Below are 18,949 nucleotides of genomic sequence, written 5' to 3' on the forward strand. Positions count from 1 at the left end.
ATGTTTGCTTTCCCAGCTCAAAATGCAAGAAATGTTATTTTAATGTGCTTTGCTTGTTAACATAATTGGGTTGTTTTAGTTTTCAAGAGTGTAATCATGCTACAACATGTCATGGTTAGCACCACACATTTATTAAAACATAAAAAGCAAATTAAGAAAAACATAAGAGAGCTCTTCTCTTTGAGTATTACATCTGTCTGTATTTCTAACCTGCAATATGGATATGGCTTGACACATATGTGACTGTGTCTGCAAACTGAAAACCATTTCCTAGTTGTAACAGAAAATAAAACAGCTAAGAGAAGCTCTGAAGATCGCTTTGTAAAGTGTTGGGGTAGCCCAGTCAACAAGAGCCAGGTGGGTCTGAGAGAAGTTAAAGGCATGTGCATGGGTCAAAAATCCAGTAGAAAAGTAACTAACAGGGGTCCACAGCTATACAGTTTGTGGACCCAGACAGAAGCTCCTGTTTATGGTAATGACACCAGGAAATGCTCTGACAGCTCAGACCCAGGTCTTGTGTGATGTGGTCTCTGCTTGAAAATGGAATGCTTTGTAGAAAACAGCACAAGAACAAAAGAAACAACTAGAGAGGTGTCAGGGAGACATTTCCAAGAAACCAGTAATGTTGGCAGCCAGTAATGTACAGTTGAGGACAAAAATATGTTAAAACAATTATGAATTTATTTGGGTACTTCTAAACTATGAGAGTGAATTTGGAGGCCTCTGGATAAGCTTATCTTATGCTGTGTGTTAATTAGTCTAAGAGCTGTATATGCAGTATTTGCACAGAGGAGCAAGAGCCTACCATATAAGCCCAGGAATCCTGCACAAAGAAGACAGGTTTTTCTTAGTTCTCCAGTTAAGTGGAAGTTTCCTTAAGAGAAAAAAATAACCAAACTTCGAATCAACCCTTGGAATCTTAAGAAACCACACAGATAAATTCTCCTACTGCATGCCTGGAATCTGTCACAAAGGCAAAGATTAATCCCCGAAATGCTGGTATGTGCAATGCATCCAACTTAAAGGGTTGTATTTCATAAATCCATTTCTGTGACACTCCATTGTGGACACAACCACACTGCAGTGAAAATATGTAGAAATAAATTGTGTCTGGTATGGACCAAGCTAACCTGGGAAGGAAGACTCAGGAAGACAGTGACAGTTTCTATCATGAAAGGATTTTAGGTTGTTTTTGGATATATGCTTGTTTGAATCATGCACAGTTCCTCAAATACAGCTGTAAACACACTGAACTGTGCCATGAGTCAAAGTGAAGCTCACTTGTGTTTCCCCTTATTTTAAAATACAGTTCAAGGAACCAGATGGACCTGGGTATCAGTGTGGTACAGTGTGGTGAAGTGTTCACATTGGGAGGTTCACATTGTAACTCCTTCAGTTTATATATATATTTATAAATGTTTGTGCTACCGCTTGAGGCCCAGAAGCTAAGTGCTTTGAAGACCCGAGTCACCCAACCTTTGTTCTTTATTGGTAGCACTTGCCCTGGATTTGCAAGATGGAAGTCAAATTCCTACATCCTTTATGGAACTTGAAGCCCTTTGGAATGTCTAGTTTTCTCACGGATAGTCCTAACATAATATGAAAATTCACTTCTAATAAATAGCTTCAATATTCAACACCAAACTGGGTGTTTGTGAGATTCTTAAAATATGAGAATATTTTTGCCTTCCTTTTGATACTCTGATCTGATAAATATTCTACAAAGTAGCTGTTTACCGATACTTACAGCTGAGCAGTGACTATGCAGATGTGCAGCCCCAGTGTGCAGTGCCTGTGGTCCTAACATCAGCCTGTATGCATTTCAAAAGAAATTATTAACAATTCCATTCACTCAGAGGCCTTCTCTCTTGTTATGTCATATTGTGCTAACATTCTCAGTAGTGACAGGAATGGAATTCTTTCAATAAAACAAAATTGAAGATTCTTGCTTACTTCTCCATCTTCAAACAATTCTGGGAGGATAATATTATTGTTATCACTGCGTCATCTCTGAGGCTTAAGGGTTCAAGGAATCAATTCAAGGACATACAGTGGGGAAGAGGTCTCCATCAACTTTCTTCTGGTTTAATAAATCAAACACAAAAATCCTTCTTTCTAGAGGTAGGAGAGTCTCAGTGGTAGAGTGTTTGAAGTACGAGGGACCAGTCTTCAAACTCCAATTTTGATGAAACTGTAGTTATTATTTTCAATAATTTTACTTATGTTATTGACACTCCATTTGCTTTTTATTATAGATTTAAAATTTAGGATGCACTCTTCAGGTAGAGGCAGATAAATTTCTTTGATTTTGAGGTCAGCCTGGTCTATCACTGTTTCAAGTTAACCAGTGCTATGGTGATAAGACAATTGCAAAAAGAAAAAAAATATTTTAAGGTTAACTATTTGGTCAAAAGACAGAGCCAAATGATGTTTTCTTTCAATTAGGCAATTTAGATCAAATACTTCCATTGTTGTGTTTCCACCCCTACTACTGCCCCGCACAGCTGTGTGTGTGTGTGTGTGTGTGTGTGTGTGTGTGTGTGTGTGTGTGTGCGCGCGCCCGTTGGCATGTCTGTGTGCCTGTGTGTCCTTCTACTGAGATATACTTCCTTCTCCTTTATGAACTTATTCTCATCTTCAGCCTTGACCTCATTTGCATGTTGTCATCTCTTAGGAACATAAAAAGAGAGACGGCCTCAAGATGAACAGAATTGATTGTGATTTCTTTTGAAACAAGAACTTAACCCATATATATGTCAATGTAGACTTGACTTTAGTAAGTCATATAAAATATCAATCTCTTCCTTATTCTCAAACAGAGGCCTATTGGGTGGGACTGTGAGCACTTAGGTTTCTTTTAAATTTTATGCACCATATTAAAAAAGTAATAAACGATGTACATAACACAGTTTTAAAATTTTAGTTTTTTTTTTCCTCAGAATACATTTTTCAACATGGAATCGTGGTTTAGAATTTAACATATTTGTTTTTAAAAAGTTTCTCAGTTGTTTCCCAAAGTGTTTTCTGAATTAATATCTACACCAATAATGAGTAATGCTGCTATTACTCCCAAACATAAAATCTTTCTTTTCCTGGGTATTAGAGTGACCTATCCTAACTACAGATACTAAAGTATCTGTATGCACAAATAAGTGCTTCAAATGCTTGCTTATCATTTTGAATAGATGAATGACATACAATTACTTTTTTTATAATGCACTAATCTCACATGGCGGGTTTTGACTTCTGTTTGAAGAAAGTTATAATTAGCTTAGTAATAAAGAAAAACCTTAGTGCAAACCAAAAGAAAGTGGCAAGGTAAAGTAGTTGGTGATTTTAAATAAAATTAAATATATTTCTGCGTGCTGAGAAATACCATCTGAACTGGTCCCAGCACCAGCAGGTTCTGCAAACTGCACTGATGTGGAGAACAAGACTAACCAGACGTGGTGACTAGGGCCACAGTTGATCAGTAGGAACTAAAAGCAAAGGCTACCTGTGAGTTAGAAAGATGGCTGCTAATCAATGATGTGATGATGGAAAAGTAGCGTATGATTGTCCAACCACTACACCTACATTTATCGTGACATCTTAAGGACCAAGAATCGGTATATAAACTTGCGCTATCTGTATGCACAGAAGCAGTTGTTTCAAGTAGAAGCAAACATCAGAGCAGTGTACACTCTTAGTAAAAGCAGACCAGACATACTGGGTCAAGTCCAAATCATATTTGGAAAAATTACTACGGACTTACCCTGCCATTACAGGTAGGAGATTGGGACCCAATCCTGTCAGTTTTCACAGTTCCCTGACATCTGCTGAATTAGTAGAAGAAAATGGAAGGGGAGTAGAGAGATTCCCATGGAGTTAAAGAAGATGAGAAGATTGCTTCGTAGTGTCTGTAAATGCCTTGGGTTGATTTTGTGGTGTCTGAACATGTGCTGGTTGCTTACTGTGGCTCCATCATACAAGGCCAGACAGATGATGCTCATAGAACAACCCAAGGGGAGGGAACAAAGGAGCCTATAAAACAGAGACGTGCATTGTAAAAGTACCTGAAGAAAGTACCACTGTGTTGACATTGGCCTTATTTTGTGCTCTGTACCCTGGTTACTGTGACTATCAAGGGAGCAACTCTGGCAACACAGAAGGATCTGGCCAGTTCTAAATGTAATGTCTAAACCTAGAGGCCATATTTCTTCACTCTTGGGATAATTTTGGTTCAAAGTATATCCCTTAACAAGCTCCCTGCTTCAAAAGCTCCAAGCCTCTTTGTTTTGTTATACTTGCCTAAACATGTCTCCCCCAAAGCAAGGTTGTAAATACCATTTTATTACGGTCTTCTCCTTTGCTTTTAAATGTAGACTACTGAGTACATTAATGTAGTCTAACTCTGGCCACTAATTTCTGTGTTTTCTTGAATTAATTTGTGTCTTGACAAGCTTTATATTGGCAGAGCATATAAGGCAAACATGGATAACTGTGTTGGGTGGATTAATACAATGTGAAGAAAGGACAGAAAGACATGGTGGTTTCCTACTAGCCTACTGCTTTAAAGTATTGTCTTTTCTTTTCTTTTTTTTTAATGTTCTGGGTATTTTATAATCAGAACTTTAATTTTACCTTTGACAATTCAGAGGAATGTTTTTAGTTTCTAGACAGGTGACTTTTAAAATCCCATCGTTGTCCTTGTTTTAGGGTATACAGAATTGTGATTAGAAAACATTGCCTATTGAGTGTTATGTTCTTGGAGATTCACGTATACGTAATAATGTAAAACTTATTTTCTAAGAAGTAAAATGTCCATTGCATTGTTATTAACTTACCTTGAAACTGTAACATTCACATAGGTTTGATGGGCATCTTTCTCTATAGGCACTCTTAAGTCTATCCTGTATTAAAGACTGCTATGGTTAATCTTGACTGTCAACTTGACAAGATTTAGAATCACCACAGAAACAAACATCTGGGCATAACGGTGAACCATCTTCTAGATTAGATTGATGTAGAAAGGTAGATGATATCATTCCATAACTGAGGTCCTAAAACTAAATAAAAAGGAAAAGGGGAACTGAGTGGTCCCCATCTCTCTTGATTCCTGACTCTGGATGCAACTGTTTCAACCTTCTATTGCCCTGCCTTTCCCACCATAGCCAACTGTCTTCCCTAAAACTAGAAGCCTGCACAAACCCTTCCCTCCTTAACAGTTTTTGTCACGGGTTTTGTCACAGAAACAAGATAAGTAATGAACACAAAACTTCTATAGACTCTCCATCCTCTACCCCCTTGAACTTTTAATGTTTTGTTTACTCTGTATCTTTAATATCACATGATTGCATGCATCACAGGGATGAGTTCTGCCTTACTATGGATTACAGCTGTGTAAACTTAAACATCTCTTACCACATCAGCGTTGTGGTGGCTTTGATCAAAGTTGATTGTAAGCCAGTGTGGCTCCCAAAGTTGATGATTATTGTTTTGTTGTGGTTTACTACCATACTCAGAATCTTCTGAAAGACCTCTTTCCTTTTTATTCTAGTCTGCCAAGGCACAAGTAACAGGCTCACCCAACTGGGCACTTTTGAAGACCACTTTCTGAGCCTGCAGAGGATGTACAACAACTGTGAAGTGGTCCTTGGGAACTTGGAAATTACCTATGTGCAAAGGAATTACGACCTTTCCTTCTTAAAGGTTAGTTCATTGAATTTTGTCACCCTAAATTATGATCAGTCATGATCAGACTGAGGCTGTAGACAAATTTGACTTACGATATGCAACTTCATGCTGGGCGTGGTGGCGCATGCCTTTAATCCCAGCACTCAGGAGGCAGAGGCAGGCGGATTTCTGAGTTCGAGGCCAGCTTGGTCTACAAAGTGAGTTCCAGGACAGCCAGGGCTACACAGAGAAACCCTGTCTCAAAAAACCAAAAATAAATAAATTAATTAATTAATTAAATTAAATGAAAAAGATATGCAACTTCATCTGAGGGGAGCCACCACTCCCAGGGACTACCAGTGGGTTTTATGAGAAGTCCACTCTGCCAGCTAGGACCACTGTTTGTGGAAGGTGAAGTTATTTGTGAAAAAGAAAATAGAACAGAAACCCACCTGATGTCCCACAGTCCTCATAGACACTAGCACTGACTGCTGGCCATCGTCTCAGCCAGATGATGTTGACCTGCTAGCTTTTCAATTAAATTATTAAATGATAAATTTTACTTAGTTTTGAGGTATGCACCTATGTATGTGGTATAAACACTTACACCATAGCTATCAGTAATTTATAAGGACTTTACAAAACTCCTGAACATTCCTACCAAGCCATTAGGAGCCACCTCAGAAGAATTTGAATTTGATTTGCAAATGCTTTGGGTTTATCTCGCCTTTATTTCTTTTATTCCCTCCCCATCCCCCATTTTTCCTTCCACAAGAAATCATAGTTGATATGTTCAAGGTAATTCTTTTCACTTCCATTTTCATTTGGGTCAAAGTGGGAGTCACAGCACGTTAAATGACATACTGTACCTTTATTTGGGCCTCCAATGCAAACACAAAAGAATCGTTGCAAGCCTGCCACACCCTCCACCCAAGTGCATTGTCTAAGTGTCTTAGGTTTTCTGCCACGTGAATGTTATCTTGAAGTTAAATGGGCTCCTGGACCCACTTCTTGTTCACTCCAGAGCAAACTGATAAGCGTTTTTTCCTCCATTAGACCATCCAGGAGGTGGCCGGCTATGTCCTCATTGCCCTCAACACCGTGGAGAGAATCCCTTTGGAGAACCTGCAGATCATCAGGGGAAATGCTCTTTATGAAAACACCTATGCCTTAGCCATCCTGTCCAACTATGGGACAAACAGAACTGGGCTTAGGGAACTGCCCATGCGGAACTTACAGGGTAAGAGGCAAAGAAGCATCAAGGCAGAGGTGGATTCTGATGGCCATTGGTAACAGGAATATTGAGTTGGAAAGAGATTTCAGCCAGGTAAAAACTAGTTCTTCCACAGACGAGGAATAATATCCATGTTTTCAGAAATCCAGTCAGCCTTGGTAAGTGAGAGTTTATAGGAAGGAAACTTGAGCCAGTAGCAGAGAGGGCATTCGGTCACCCCCTCATATTCCAAGACAGTTCAGATGTCTGAAACATCAGTTATTGCAAGCCATACATACCATGACTTTTTCTGTATCAGTATGACTCTTGTCACTCAATTCATTGATTAGGCACAGAAAGATACTAACAACAATAATGAAAACTAACAGAAGAGTTCGAGTGCTGCAACCAATGCTTGTGAATTTGGTCATTTGATGTCTTTACCAAAGTGGACTAAAAGCAGTTGAACACTGAGACCTATGGGAGAGGGGTCTAATGTACTTCAAAAATTTCCATGATAGAGAAGCAGGCCTCAAGGTTAATATTGTTACATAAAACCTCAGGTTGAGTTAGGGAAAGAAGGGAAGGGTTTGAAGTTGAAAAGGAAACTGGAGAAGATGATTGAAATGAGGATAAACAGCAAGTCCAAACCCCGGCCCCCACCCCCACTTCATAAAATGTTTCTCAAGTCAGTAACTCACTTAATGCTAAGGTCTTCTTTCACAGCATGTATTGTACACTAACATTTTACAGAGAAAGGCATGGAAATAAGAGAGCTCTCTCAAAGCCCTGTGCCCAGGCCTGGTTCTGTCATCTCTGTGTGCCCTGCCTTTCTGATGGGGTAGCAAAGTGGACTGGGAAGGGGATGGGGTGCAAAAGATAGAATGTAGAGTGGAAGCCGAGCAGTATGTAGCCATGCCACTGAAGTGAGGAACTCAGCCAGCCAGACACTTCCTTCCCCAGCCCCCTGCTTTATCACCCTATAAACTGCTTTCAGAATTCCCACCCACCATTCTAACTACTCTGAGCACCCACGCACGTTTCTGTATTTGTGCTTACATTCATCTCTCCCATATACACATTGCATGAAACGGCCTGTTTGGCACTTTTGGCATGCCTTGTTCTGCCTGCCTTGCCGCATACGTGTGTCTCCTGGAGCCAGGCTGTCTGTGCTCCACCACTCAGCACCCAAACAACCTTGATGTGCTACTCTACGTTGCTGTTTGACCTCTTACCTAGGGTTCCTCATGTTTCTTTCTATCATACCACTGTCACCTCTACTTTCCAGGCTGAGCTCCACATCAGCCCTTTCTGGCTTGCCTGCCTTCCTTCTAAATTTCTTCCATCCCCTGTCATCTGTAAAGAGAACTGCTACCTGTCCCAGATCTGCTGTTCTGCTTTGAATCTCTGTCTCCTGGAAGCTGTCTGCACTTTTGAACATGTACAATCTCCTCTCCTTGTCACCCTAGCAGTCTCCACACGCTTCCCCAGAAAATCCCCCCCCCCCCCCCCGTTCCATGCCAGCACTGTGCAGACAGGAGCATCCATTCCCTGCATGTGCAGAGCTGAAGTCACTTTTGTGTCTATTGTTGGGTTTCTCCACATTTATGGTTTATACTTTCAATTTTAACTATTGGATATGTGTATGAGTGGGATGTGCCCATGGAAACCAGAACCATAGGATCCTCAGGAGTTGAAGTTACAGGCAGTTGTGAACCACCACTGTGGGTGCCTAGGACCCAAACCCCGGTCCCCTGGAAGGGCAGTGTATGCTGTCAACAACTGAGCTGTCTCTTCAGTCTTTTTCCCACATTAAATGATAGCCATTGGGCCTTGGTAAGGATTAATGGAGGTAATGTCTATATATATATATATATATATATATATATATATATATATATATATATATCATCTAGCCCAATTCTCAGTCCTGTCTCCTCTGGACACCTATCTCTTTGTGCATTTCAATTCTCAGAGAGAAGCCTGTAAGTCAAAGTCATCTTTGCAGGCCAGAGCATCTGTGGGTTTTGTGCACGTGTATCATTCCATGTTTATGGCCAATGTTTCTGTTGTCACCTTCTCCCTTTGAACAAGTTGGACTTTTTCTCAACCCCGACTTTGTAATGTCGTCTCCTTTCTTCTTCCAAACAACTGTAGAGCTTTATATGTTCTTGCACCACTGGTATTTCTTTGAGTCTTCCTCATGCATAAAATTCTTGTTTCTAATCACGCTCAGACTCTTTCCTTCTTTGGTGGAAATCCTCCAATGGCACCTGAAACTAGACCCAGTGACAGTCACTCTGTTTTGGTCTTAAAATTCCAAATGATTTTACCTTCTACCTTGTCCTTCTGCCATGACTTCCCCTCCACATCACCCACCCATTCCACTCCAACTGAGATGACTCCAGAACTAGAAGTCATCATATGTCTGTCTTTCCTGCCGTGCACATTGTATAAGCCTCCCCCCCCCTACTGCATTTGTAAATTTCACAACACAGTCATCAAAGAATCCTAAGTCTTTCAGGTCTTTCAGGTCAGTCTCATGAAGAAATTCTTCACATATCCCTAGCAGGTCTTCTACAGGGTCTTTGGGTGGGGGCATCTATATTTGCACTCTGGAAACATTAAACAGAACATCAGAAATGTAAAGACATAAGCATGTGTACTGTGTGAATTAATAGGAGGCAAAGGGCCCTGATCACTGTGGTTCAATTCATGCAGAAATCCTGATTGGTGCTGTGCGATTCAGCAACAACCCCATCCTCTGCAATATGGATACTATCCAGTGGAGGGACATCGTCCAAAACGTCTTTATGAGCAACATGTCAATGGACTTACAGAGCCATCCGAGCAGTTGTAAGCGCGCCTTTTACCTTTTATTATCTTCAGATCCTCTGGTGGGCTGAAATGGAGTGTTGGGGTAGGAGAGAGCATATTAACTTTAGATCACATTCATTAACATACAAGAAAAGTAAGTAGTAAGCAAATGCTCTTTGCATTGGAGGAGATTTTATGCAAGACAATAATATAAATATTTTTCCATTGTTCAATACAACATCCATCATGGTAGAACCTTCATAAAACTATTGAACAGAGAGAAATTTCTCTATGGTGCAAGTTGCAGTGGCGGTCTGCTGGTACAAGGAATCTCCCATTCCACCTCTTACAGTGGCACAGAGGTCATCCTGATAACGTGGGCTCTGCTCATCAGCTTATCAGTGTAAACATTCTAACACAGAACCAGAAAGGAGGGCTCTCCATATTTTCCTAAATGTTCTCATCCATGCCCTAATCCTCAGGCAACCCCCTGCAACTGAGGGCCCTGCAGAGGGCCAACTAAGCTTAGGGATGCAACCTGTGCCCTTTGCTAACACCATCTCTGGAATGACATGTTTTCACTTAACAAAACTCCACCAAACCTGTTCTTCCTAATAGTACTGACCTTTCAATACTTGAATATAAAGCATGGCCTCATTTTCTACTGTCCTGTTCCTGTAATTGTGGGCTGCATACAGGGTGAGTTTGGACCTCTAGTGGAAGGGACATGAATCACAAAAATATCAACTAAAACTTTCTAACTTAATAGCTGTATTTTTATTAATGCATTGAAAAATGTAGAAAAATCTGACACCATGGTCTTTTTATGTGACAGTCTAGGAGCATTATGTGTCTACACTGTTTTGCAGCTATAACCACCAACCATCTTCAAATTTTACAAATCTGAAACTCTGAGCTCATTAAACAGTAATGACCTATTTTCTTTTTCTCCCAGGCAATCCAAACCTCCTTTATGTACCTATGAATTTGACTACTGTAGGTACCTCATGAGAGTGGAATCGTATGCTTTTTTTGTGGTTTAGTGTCTGGTTTACTTCATTTGATTAAATGACCCCAAAATTTATTCGTATTGTAGTTTATGCTAGGAATTTTTTTTTCAAGGCTTAAAATATTTTGTTATTGGCTGTACTACCATTTGTTTATCTCTTTATAGGCACTTGGGTTGACTCTCTGAATAATATTACTGTGAGTGTGGGTATTAAGTTTTTTGTTTTGTAAATATATATCCTACCAGCTACACACTGTGACATTGAGCATGTAAGAAACTGAACAGTATTTTACAATGGATTTTTGTTATTACCTATGAAATCAAGGTTAGCAGTTCTTAAGATTTTTGATGTTCAATAGGTGAACTAAGTCATACATATTTAAAATATTACATGGAGAGTTATGGAGCTGAATTTGCCACAGTTAAAATCAAGTACCTTACAATGGCAAATTTATACTCATTGATATATGAAAAACCCACAAAGGAATGTTGAAAAACAGTATACAAGATTCAAATGTTTTAACATTTGATCTCTGACCTGAAAAGGTATTAATTTAATAATATTTAGCTCTCTGTTACTAGAATAAAAATGCCTTAGTTTACAGGCAAGGTTTACTTGGGCTCGCTGCTTTGCAGCTTTCCTCCACAGTCAGTTGGCCATAGTGTTCTGGAGCCTATGGTGAGCCCATGTGTCATGATGGTGCCATAATCACAAGAGAAAGGAGGAGAGATCAGGATTGGCTTGCTCCTTCAAAGACCCTGCCTTCAGTGGCTGAGATTCCAGTACTGCCACCCTTTTTTCCCCTAATATAGCATTTTATTTATTATTTGAGAATTGCACACATGTATATAAGTAATTGTGATCATATTCAATCCCCTTTTTTTTTTCCAATTCCTCTGTTCCCCATGCCCTCATCCCAATTTTATATCTTGTTAAAATAATCCACTGAATACAATCAGTGCTGCACATATGTGCATGGATGTAGGACATCCACTGGAGCATCCTTAACCAACCAGGGGCCACACCCTCTTCCAGCAGTCAGGGATGAGTTCTCATGATCCCTTCCCCCACCCATGCTGGAATGTTGACAGGCTTGGTCATATGCAGGGCTTAGGCAGGCAGCCACAGCTGCTGAGAGTTCCTGAGAAGAACAGATGTGCTGTGTCCAGATGTTGTCTCGCAGCAGTCTTCCCTGGGCTCTGGTTCTTATCATCTTCCCACCCTCTTTTCTGTGATGTTCTTAGAGCCTTAGGAGTGTGGGCTGTGTGGCAGATATTCTATTTATGGCTGACTATTCCATAGGCACTTACTCTCTGCACTTTGGCACTTGAGAGTCTCTGTAGTAATCGTTATCTAACACACAAAGAAGCCTCTCTGATGAGGACTGAGCACTAATGACTGTAGAGATAAGTATTTGGAGGGCAGCTTGATGATGTGTCTGTGTAGCAAAATAATAGTAGTCAGTTCTTCCCGAGAGCTCAGGAGCTCTTGAGCCATGGGATCCTGGCCAAATTTGCAGTACCAGGCACAGTGTCCATCTGTGGAGTAGGTCTTAAGTCAAGCTAAAGAATGGTTAGTTTCTCCTCATAACGTTCGCACACATCTTGCCAGGTAGTCATTAGTCCTATCTCTTAAAGTCCCCATCACCTCTCTGTGCCATAAAGCGTGAACCTCTAGGAGTCGTTACGTATTCAAACTATAGCACTCATCATGAGAATAAGCCTAAGTGAACCAAAATTGCATAAATAAGTGACATTTCAAGTAAGAGTTGATTCAGTAAATTGTTCTGCAGTGCCAATGATTAAGGGACAAATAGCCCAAGTATTAGAGCTATAACAGATTTTTAAAAACAACTAGAAAATGAGAGTTATATATATTAGAAGATAGGGAATCTCTATCCCCTGGATCTCTTCCTTCTACTCTCCTCATTGAATAGCTGCAGATGCGCGTTCCTTTTGAGAAGTTTGCACTTCATCTTTAACAACAAAATCAGTATTATGAGGTGGCTTTAAATGCTATACATGTGAGGCATCTGAGATTCAGAAGAGCAGCCCACTGTGGCCAACATATTTTATCATTGATAAAGTTTACAAATTGAGGTTATAAGAGTGAATTTATGAGAAAGAAAAAAAACATAAAATCATCAGCTACTCCATGCATCAATATAAGTTCCAAATATGTATTAAGTATATGTAAGTATATATAAATAAATATGTTATATTTATACAAAATATAGGTGTAGTTCTAGAAGGAAACATGAGGATAAATATTTATAGTATCAAGTATCAAGTTGCAAAGAGAGTTCTGACACCGTCAAATAAGCTTCCATGTGAAATAAAATTGTTCTGTGAGATAAGATTGCCCGAAGAGGGCTACAGAACTAAGCAGAGTGGTCTCTACAAGCCTAATGGAGGTGGTAAGTAAGCAGCACCACAAAAAAGTGAAGGCGAGAAAAGTAAATGTGCTTCCCAGAAAGAAATTCTCAACATCTGTGCTGGTCAACATGTTGATCGTCAGTTCTCAGGATGATTAATGGCTGAATAGAAACCCTTTGCAGCTGCAACTTGATATTGACCAACTATAAAAATACAAATATTTAGCAATTACAAAGATTTCCAGACAGTAGTATGCCAGCTATTAACTAAGGTTTTAGGTGATTAGCCAAGTGACTCACAGAATTAGAATGTTCGCTTCCTGTGTCATGTTCTGCACCACTTCATGGCTTGGAGGAAAGGAGTGTTCATTTACCAGACTCAACATAACATCCTAAATATCTAGTGATGATTGCCCCACACAGTCAGTCAAGACTGAATGTAGCAAGGTGCATAAGTGTACATTGAGCGGATCTGGTTAGAGAGAAGCCTAATCAGGTGGCACCTCCGAAACCCTAAATTCATTAGCTTTGTCATTTGTGTGGCTGTGACAAGTCAGTAAGTAACCTCTGTCTCAGCTTCCACAGCTGAAGTACAAGCAAAAGCAGCCCAAGGCTCACCATTTTTTCTTTTGTGCAGGAGTCCTTTAATTTAGCTTACAAAGCATCCAACCCAACTATGAATACAAAGTTTCCAAGCTGTTCCTCATTTCTAGGACATTCTTTAGGACCTTGAGAGAGTTGTCAGTTGCGTGTTATTTGTTACTTTTATTGAAATGCACATTTAACTACTTGATTTTTATTTCAGGCCCCAAATGTGATCCAAGCTGTCCCAATGGAAGCTGCTGGGGAGGAGGAGAGGAGAACTGCCAGAAATGTAAGTCAGTGCAGCATCAGGGCCTGAGAAACATGCCCTGGTGAGGGAGTCCACACAGTATGTGGTCCTCCACTCCTCCGCTTTGTGACTGAACAAGTACAGGAGCTTGGCAAAAGACTCAGAGTTAACCACTTCATGAGCATCAGTCTTGGAAACATCACAGTGCACAACTATCTAAGGCTTACTACGTGGGATAATTTAACCTGTCATTAAATGCAAGAAAGCCAACCACCCAAGTGTCCATGGTGACACACAGGATGCCTTGTCCCCTGATCCAATCCTCCCCGTTTTCCAGAGCCAACTAATATAGAAGTTTGACGGTGTTGCTCCACAGAGTTCATGTGTGAATCCTACTAACTTAAAAAACAAAGTTTAATTTACTTCAGCATGGTTACTGCTTCACTCAAAGAACCTGGGCGTGTGTCAGCTTCAAAATTGACTGTAGTTCATTGCCTTTGTGACCTAACTATCTCGTTCCTTTAAACACTGCCTCCTGCCAGGAGCTCTTCTTGCTATGTGCCTTCTGTATTGCCAGAAATTCCCTAGATAATATCTACTTATTCAAAAGATCTGATCAGACTTGTTTCGATTATTTCTCCCAAGTGATTTGAGATAAATGATAAAAATGTACCAAGGGGAAAGTTGTGATTATATTGTTTGGCTGACTGTGAAAGCCTAGAAGCTGCTCCCTGTCACAAAACCCATGGTTCCTCCTTTATTTCTTTCTACTGGGTGCAAGCATTCCTTGGTGTCTCTAGAAGATGAGCTGCCACTTAAACACAGCTCACTGGTAATCTTTCTTTTTCAGTGACCAAAATCATCTGTGCCCAGCAATGTTCCCATCGCTGTCGTGGCAGGTCCCCCAGTGACTGCTGCCACAACCAATGTGCTGCGGGGTGTACAGGGCCCCGAGAGAGTGACTGTCTGGTAAGACTCTGGCTACTGGGGAGTTGTGCTGCAGAGCTGTGCACGTGCTCGACATCTGACTGTGACAGCAGCCTTCATGTGGTGCACATTTTAATTAAGTGTTGTCATGGACAACAGTAGCAACATTATGAGAAATGAAGGGAGCTCTTCTTCTGTAAGACCCCCTGAGAACCATCCCAGTTACCCAGACCTTTGGGCAGTATGGCATGTGCACACCATATTTTCATGCCTCTTGGGCTGCTCCCCTCCTAATCCTACCCCATCCCACAGTGTCTCCCCTCAGACCCTCTACCTCTGGTGAAAGCTCTAGTGTTAACTTTGCAGCTGTCAGGGGTTAGTGAATGTGATTCCTGGGGTCCTTGCCAACCCAAGCAAACTCCATTAGGCTCCAGAAAAGGAAGTCCACCTAAAGGTAGAGTCTAGAGTATTCTATCATTCTGGAACAGAAGATTCTTAAATTCTATAAACTAAACCTAGCTCCAGGCATCTTTTTTTTTTTTCACCTGGGTAGTCTGGTCTGATTCAAATGGGCAGCCCGGGGATAAAACTACAAATGGAGTTCTTAGAAAGATCCAACAGCTCTCTACATGGAATCTTCTTGCTAAGATTTCTGCAGTTTGTCCATAAATTATAAAATATATTCTTATAGTGTTCTTTATGAAAGAAACCCAGTAAAAACTGAGTTTAAAAATAGTTACAGCATACTTTCCAATATCATGTGTAGATTTCATTATTACCTTTTTTTTAACCACAAACCCTAGGCTGTATCAATTGAGACAGTCAGTATACTTAAAAATGTATACTTAGTACTCATAAGAGGAAGGTGTTTCTGACTATCCTGGAAAGGCTTACTAGACATTTTTCCTCTCTAATTGAGCATGTAAAACACCGAAAACTGTCACTGTCCCACTGACCTGCAGGCTGCCTGGCACTGGGTTCCTTTCATTTGGATGCCACATCCTTGACCAGACATGTTGTCCCTCCTATGACAGGTCTGCCAAAAGTTCCAAGATGAGGCCACATGCAAAGACACCTGCCCACCACTCATGCTGTACAACCCCACCACCTATCAGATGGATGTCAACCCTGAAGGGAAGTACAGCTTTGGTGCCACCTGTGTGAAGAAGTGCCCCCGTGAGTTTGCCCTTTCACCCAACAGTCCTCATTTCCTCTTCTGTCTTATGCTAGAGTCCTGGGCAGTTTGGAGGCAGCCACTGTGCTTGCCTTGTTGTCCTGTAGGCTAGTGTCTGCCTGGACAGGTGCAAGGATGAGAACCCCACTCAGTGCTGAGCAATGGAGGCAGAGGCAGCCTGCAGCAGTCAGGATGCCTTCCTTTAAAGGGTGGCTTGACCTGCACTGATCCAGTGTTGCTGGCAGCCAGACTGTATAGTACAAACCACCTATCGCTTCACCCCAAGTCAGAGAGGAAGCTTCAGTAACCTGGAGTGTCTTGGAGCTGACTAACACAAGGTCGTGACCCTCTGGGACAACCTTTGTTTGACTCTGCATTGTTTGACTCTGCATTAAACAGACCTAAATTAGAAAAGGCAGCAGACCCACCCCCTTGAGGAGAAGAATTTAGGGCTATGGCTGGGCTCTTGGAGTATTTTGGTTTTGGGTTTGCTTTGATTTACTCATTTGGGTTCAAGTTTTATTCATGTATGATGGTACTCTATGGTACCTATAGGAAAATGGCAACATAGATCGGTCCCAAACAGAGAAAGTGAAACAACTCATAAAGAGCCTTAAAACCAATCTTGACTTCTAGAAAGTAAATTAAGACAAAAAAAAATGTAAAGTGGAAACTATAAGGGTGAGATTTTGCCTACCTAGATTTAGGTGATTGAAGTCCCATTAGAAAACACACACAGAGAGGGGAGGGGAGGAAGAGGGAGAGGGAGAGAGAGGGGGAGGGAGAGGGGGAGGGAGAGGGGGAGGAAGAGGGAGAGCTAGAGAATAAGGTAAATGGAAAACTAAGATGAAGAAAAACTCATGACAGTCATGCCATAGATAGAATCTTTGTGTGAAGGCTTAGTAACAGATCTTTAAACTCTGCAGGAAACAAAACCTATGATGACAAGAGCATATGACTCACAGATATAGTACCAATGCCCACATTTTGAGCATGTATTTCAGAAACTCAAAATAGGAGCATAGAGTTTCTAGTAATACTGTAATCATAAATATTAATTAGGTTAGACTACATAAAGGTGAAGGGAGTGGAGAGAAAGATTGGGGCGCCTGTCTAGGAAGCAGAACAAACTGGTCCCCTCGTTGTCCCACCAAGAACTGCATGGTGGATGGGTGGGGAAGGGCAAAGCTGGTATCAAACAGAAGAAACTGTAGTTACCTCAATGGGACATGGTCTGTCTGATAAGCATTAGTGTGTGTGTACTACATATCTTAGGTTTCCTTGTATATTCTAAGCATAGACCTGTCAGAGGAAATTCATATTCAGCAAGGGGCTTTCAGCCAGTGAACACGCATGGTGGTGTTTCCTCTCATAGCTGTTTTGCACCTGAGATCAAGTATCTGTGTTTGTCCACATTACTGTCAGAAAAGCCATTAGACTAGAGCTTGGTTCCTCTTCTACTTGAAATCTGTCAGTCTTTCTCCTCAAAGAGAAGTCAACCAAACTAAGAGGGACCTTTTTAGCAGCCCATACACAGCAGGACATGAGGATGTTTGTGGAAGGTTAGGAGCACCTGCTGTAGCCTTCAACACCTTCTTTTCATTGCCTCTTCCTCAGGAAACTACGTGGTGACAGATCATGGCTCATGTGTCCGAGCCTGTGGGCCTGACTACTACGAAGTGGAAGAAGATGGCATCCGCAAGTGTAAAAAATGTGATGGGCCCTGTCGCAAAGGTAAGCAGTAGGGTTTTTTTCTTGATCTTTGTGCCGAACTCTTATGGCCACCTCCAAATAAACCCACCTTTTAATCTTTTTTTAAAAAAATATATTTATTTTGTCTGGAAAGTAGAAGGTAAACTTGCAAAGCCAAATTGCATGGTGGAGGTGGGGGAGTTCTCTTGAACCAGGTACAGAGGCGCCACCTGCAGCCCAGGTGGGTGAACTGTTGTAGCCAGAGAGAGGCGGAGCCAATGTCTTTGTGAGTGACTAGATTCAGTACAGCCAGAACATTCAAATCTGACAGAGGTCTGTGACAAGGACAGCCCAAGTGCCACTCCAGTGACTGAAGGGAACAGCGAAGCCTGTCACAGGAGTCCTGGCACCTGGAGGGTCCCCTCAGGGTTGTTGGGATGAATCAATAGTGCACGGTAGCAGGGTTCTTGCTTCCGCTTGTGCAGACCCAGCCTTCTTAATTCACATTCTTAATTCACATCTCTCTTAACAGTTTGTAATGGCATAGGCATTGGTGAATTTAAAGACACACTCTCCATAAATGCTACAAACATCAAACACTTCAAATACTGCACTGCCATCAGCGGGGACCTTCACATCCTGCCAGTGGCCTTTAAGGGGTGAGTAACAGCTGAGCCATCTGGATGAAGAACTGTAGAATCTGCTTTAAGCCACGGAGAGTGTCCAATAATCACGTTGCTGTCTGTTTCAGGGATTCTTTCACGCGCACTCCTCCTCTAGACCCACGAGAACTAGAAATTCTAAAAACCGTAAAGGAAATAACAGGTTTGTACTCGGGTGTGCAGGAGCATATATGGGAAATTAAATTTTATAGCGACTCCCAGACATTTCCCTTTCTTCCCTGACATGAGAATGTGGTGTCTGCAGCTTATCCATTATGAGTAATTCTTCGAGACATTTTTAAAAACCAGTTTCCCTTGATGCAAATTGAAAGCACTTTAAGCCACGGCTGCTGCAATCATGCTGGACTTGATGTGGACACATGGAGCGGTTCTTTCCTGCTTAGACTGTCCATCGTCCTTACAGACCCCAAAACCCCCAGAGAGAAGATGGAGGAAAAGATACAAGGTTGACGCTAACAGGCAGTGCAGGCTCTCGAGTTTCACAAACTAGATTTCAAAAGATTGTCCACCAGGGAGTCTTGGGTCTATGACTGCCACCAGCATGCCATTTTCGTCATCTATGAAGGGGAGAT

General features: G+C 41.3%; 1 protein-coding gene across 2 annotated transcripts in view; it reads left to right on the forward strand.

Moving 5' to 3' along the window:
* Egfr (epidermal growth factor receptor) overlaps nucleotides 1-18,949 on the forward strand; it is a 161,705-nt gene that overhangs the window by 101,154 nt on the left and 41,602 nt on the right. For both annotated transcript variants that reach the window (NM_207655.2, NM_007912.4), the window contains exons 2-10: nucleotides 5,540-5,691; nucleotides 6,712-6,895; nucleotides 9,590-9,724; nucleotides 13,875-13,943; nucleotides 14,752-14,870; nucleotides 15,863-16,004; nucleotides 17,620-17,736; nucleotides 18,227-18,353; nucleotides 18,446-18,519. In NM_207655.2, the coding sequence (NP_997538.1) occupies nucleotides 5,540-5,691; nucleotides 6,712-6,895; nucleotides 9,590-9,724; nucleotides 13,875-13,943; nucleotides 14,752-14,870; nucleotides 15,863-16,004; nucleotides 17,620-17,736; nucleotides 18,227-18,353; nucleotides 18,446-18,519 (1,119 nt within the window). The remainder of the gene's footprint in view (nucleotides 1-5,539; nucleotides 5,692-6,711; nucleotides 6,896-9,589; nucleotides 9,725-13,874; nucleotides 13,944-14,751; nucleotides 14,871-15,862; nucleotides 16,005-17,619; nucleotides 17,737-18,226; nucleotides 18,354-18,445; nucleotides 18,520-18,949) is intronic.

This window comes from Mus musculus, chromosome 11, assembly GCF_000001635.26.
Source record: "Mus musculus strain C57BL/6J chromosome 11, GRCm38.p6 C57BL/6J".
NCBI classification, from domain to species: Eukaryota; Metazoa; Chordata; class Mammalia; order Rodentia; family Muridae; genus Mus; species Mus musculus.